General features: G+C 41.4%; 1 protein-coding gene across 1 annotated transcript in view; it reads left to right on the top strand.

Annotated features, from left to right (window-relative positions):
• Positions 1-4,154, top strand: part of EPS15L1 (epidermal growth factor receptor pathway substrate 15 like 1) — a 144,680-nt gene that overhangs the window by 10,055 nt on the left and 130,471 nt on the right. The window contains exons 5-6 of the mRNA XM_042781588.1: positions 269-364; positions 546-608. Of these exons, the coding sequence (XP_042637522.1) occupies positions 269-364; positions 546-608 (159 nt within the window). The remainder of the gene's footprint in view (positions 1-268; positions 365-545; positions 609-4,154) is intronic.

The following is a 4,154-nucleotide window of genomic DNA, read 5'->3' as shown; positions in this document are numbered from 1 at the left end:
CAAGGAGGGGTCGCTATGAGTCAGGGCTGACTCCACGGCACACAACAACAACAACAACAAGATGAACCAGGGTAAATCCATTCTAGCATAGTCTTTTAATTAGTGTTCCCAGGGTGAGCCCCCATCAAGTCTGAGTCTATAAGAAATACATACCATTCTAGGGGTAAGAAAGAGGTCCCTGGTCCCCAGATGCCACCTGGCACAGACCACCCTCCAGGGTTGTTGCCAGGCTCACAGTGTTTTTTCTTCATCCATCTTGGGTCTGCAGGGTTTCTATGTGGCACTGAGGCTGGTGGCCTGTGCACAGAGTGGCCATGATGTCACCTTGAGCAACCTGAACCTGAGCATGCCGCCACCCAAGTTTGTAAGTGCCCCAGTCCTTCCTGTTTGCATCTTTCTAGTACCATCCATCTCCCTGCCTGTCTATTCCTCATGTCTCCTTCCTCCTTTTAGAAAGCAGTTAAAATTTCCATCGCTTCCCGTAAATGCATGCTCCTATAATTTAGTTCTATGCCAGCAATAAAACCTGTCTCTTTTCTTTTCAGCATGACACCAGCAGCCCGCTGACAGCTGCTGCTCCCCCCGCTGAGGCCCACTGGGCCGTGAGGGTAAGTGGACAACCAGACAACACCGCTGTCCTTGTCATGTGTGCAGATCGTGGGTGGTATGGCTCAGAAACATTCCCTAGGGTGATTGTGTCACCTATTCTGTGTCAGTGTGAGTGGCCGCTGGATTCTGACAAAGCACTGTGTCAAATGGAAGTCTCATGTGAAGGCCATAGCTCTTTACTGTGATTGTGTTACCGCTGCTAGGGCAGTCAGCTACGTTTTGGTAGTTGGATTCTTAAGGACCTGTAGTTTAAGTCTGGAGTTTTGGAGTCATTTCCTGTGGTTTTCCTGTTAATTGGGATTATTGTTACTGTTAGCTGCTGGTAAGGTAACCCCATGCACAACAGAACAAAACACTGCACCACCTCTGTGATTGGTTGCAGGTTGGACTGTTGTCCATAGGGTTTCCATTTGCTGATTTTCAGAAGTAGGCTTTTGTTCCTAGTGCATCTTAGTCTAGAAGCTCTGTTGAAATCTGCTCAGTACCATAGCAACACAGACAGACAGGTGGTGGCTATATGTGAGGTGTGTTCTTCAGGAGTCAAACCTGGGTCCTCCAGCAAGGAACGCAAGGATTCTGCTGCTGAAGTACCACTGCCCTCTGTTAATCAGATTGTTGTTGTTAGATATAGTCAAGTCAGTTTTGACTCATAGCGACCCTGTGTACAATAGAAGGAAAGACTGCCTGAGCCAGCACCATCCTCATAATTATGTTTGAGCCCATTACTGCAGCCACTGTGTCAGTCCATCTCATTGAGGATCTTCCCCTTTTATGCTGACCCTCTACTTTACCAAGCATGTTATCCTTCTCCGGGGACTCATCACTCCTGACAGCATGACCAAAGTACAAGAGACAAAGTCTGGCCATTCTCACTTCTGTGACGCATTCTGGCTGTACTTCTTCCAGCACAGCTATACTCATTGTTCTGGCAGTCCTTGGTACATTCAGCATGCTTCACCAACACTGTGACTCAAAGGCATTAATTTTTCTATAGTCTTCTTTATCATTGTCCAGCTCTCATAAGCATATGAGGTTGTTGAAAAGACAATGGCTTGGCTCAGGCACACCTTAGTCTTCAAAGTGACATCTTTGCTTTTTAATACTTTAAAGAGGTCTTTTGAAGCATATTTGCCAAATGCAGTACATCATTTGATTTCTTGACTGCTGTTTCCATGGGTATTGATTGTGAATTCAAGTAAAGTGAAGTCTTTGAAAACTTTAGTCTTTTCTACCTTTATCATGATGTGGCTTATTGGTCCCCTTGTGAGGATTTTTGTTTTCTTTATGTTGAGTGTAATCCATTCTGAAGACTGTAGTGTCATCTGCACTTTCAGCAAGCAAGGTTGTGTCATCTGCATGTTACCAAACCCACTGTCATTGAGTCAATTCCGACTCACAGTGACCCCCTTTGGGTTTCTGAGGCAGTAAATGTTTATGGAAGTAGATTGCCCAGTGTACCTTCTGTGGAGTGGCTGGTGAGTTTGAACCACCAACCTTCTGGTTAGCAGTCAAATGCTTTAGGCACTGCGCTACCTTGTTAATGAGTTTGTTGAATCCTGATCCCACATTCTTCTTCATATAGTCCAGCTTCTCAGATTATTTGTTCAGCACACAGATTGAATAAGTATGGTGAAAAGATACAACTCTGATACACACCTTTCCTGATTTTCAACCATGCACTATCCTTTTGTTTGAATGATTGCCTCTCGGTCCATGTGTAGGTTCCTCGTAAGCACAATTAAGTGTTCTGGAGTTCCCATTCTTAGTTATCCATAATTTGTTATGATCCACACAGTCATATACGTTTGCATAGCCAATAAAACACAAGTAAACATCTTTCTGGTATTCTTTGCTTTCAGCCAAGATCCATCTGACATCAGCAATGATATCCCTTGTTCTACATCACCTTCTGAATTCAGCTTGGATTTTTGGAAGTGCCCTGTCAATATGCTGCTGCAAGGGTGTTTGAATTATTTTCAGCAGAATTTTACTTGTATGTGATATTAATGATACTGTTCAATCATTTCCACATTCTGTTGCATCACCTTTCATTGGAATGGGCATAAATATGGATCCCTTCCAATCAGTTGACCAGGTAGCTTTCTTCCAAATTTCTTGGCTCAAACAAGTGAGCACTTCCAGCATTACATCCATTTGTTGAAACATCTCAAGAGATATTCCATCAGTTCCTGGAGCCTTGCTTTTTACCAATTCCTTCAGCGTAGCTTGGACTTCTTCCTTCAGTACAATTAGTATTGATCATACGCTTCCTCCTGAATTGCGTTCCTCCTGAATCATCAACCGATTCTTTTTGGTGTAGTAACTCTGTGTATTCATTTCATCTTCTTTTGATGCTTCCTGCATCATTCAATATGTTGCCATTAGAATCCTTCAGTACTGCAACTCGAGGCTTGAATTTTTTCTTCAGTTCTTTCAGCTTGAGAAATGCTGAACATGTTCTTCCCTTTTGGTTTTCTAACTCCAGGTCTTTGCACATTTCATTATAATACTTTACTTTGTCTTCTTGAGCCACTCTTTGAAATCTTCTGTTCGGCTCTCTTATCCTGTCATTTCTTCCATTCACTTTAGCTACTCTCTGTTCAAGAGCAGAGACATCTATTTTGGTCTCTTCTTTTCCAGTTTTTTAAGGACCTTTTGCTTTCTTCATGTATGATGTCCTTGATGTCATCCTGCAACTTGTCTGGTCTTTGGTCATTTGTGTTCAGTGTGTCAAATCTGTTCTTCAGATAGTCTCTCAACTCAAGTGGCATATAATCAAGGTCATAGTTTGTCTCTCATGAACTTGTTTTAATTTTCTTCAGCTTCAGTTTGAACTTGTATCAGTCATTGATGATTTGTTCCACAATCAGCCCCTGGCCTTGTTTTGGCTGATGATGTTGAGCTCCTCCATTGCCTTTTTCCACAGACGTAGTCAATTTTATTTCTGTGTATTCTATCTGGCAAGGTCCACATGTATAGTTGCTATTTATGTTGTTGAAAATAAGGTATTTGCAATGAATAAGTTATTAGTCTTGTAAAATTCTGTCATGTGATCTCCAGCGTTATTTCTATCACCAAGGCCATATGTTCCAACTACCAATGCTTCTTTGTTTCTAAGTTTCACATTCCAATCACCAGTGATTATCAATACCTCTTGATTGAATGTTTAGTCAATTTCAGACTCTTGATTGCATGTTTAGTCAATTTGAGACTGTAGAAGTTGGTAAGGCTCTTCAATTTCTTCATATTTAACTTTTGTGGTTGTTGTATAAATTTGAGTAATAGTATTAACTGGTCTTCCTTGTAGGTTTACAGATATTATCCTATCACTGACAGCACTGCACTTCAGGATAGATCTCGAAATGTTCTTTTTGACAATGAATGCAATGGCATTCTTTTTTAATTTGTCATTCCTGACATAATAGATTATTTGATTGTCTAATTCAGAATGGAGAGCCAAAATATGATCTTGAATATATCCCTCCTGAATTTAGAGATCATCTAAAGAATAGATTTGATGCATTGAACACCAATGACCGAAAGCC

Source organism: Orycteropus afer, unplaced genomic scaffold (genome assembly GCF_000298275.1).
Source record: "Orycteropus afer afer isolate SDZICR_OR568_19922 unplaced genomic scaffold, OryAfe1.0 scaffold00136, whole genome shotgun sequence".
NCBI lineage: Eukaryota > Metazoa > Chordata > Mammalia > Tubulidentata > Orycteropodidae > Orycteropus > Orycteropus afer.
Note: the sequence above shows the minus strand (reverse complement) of the source record. Positions and strands in the feature narration are given on the sequence as shown.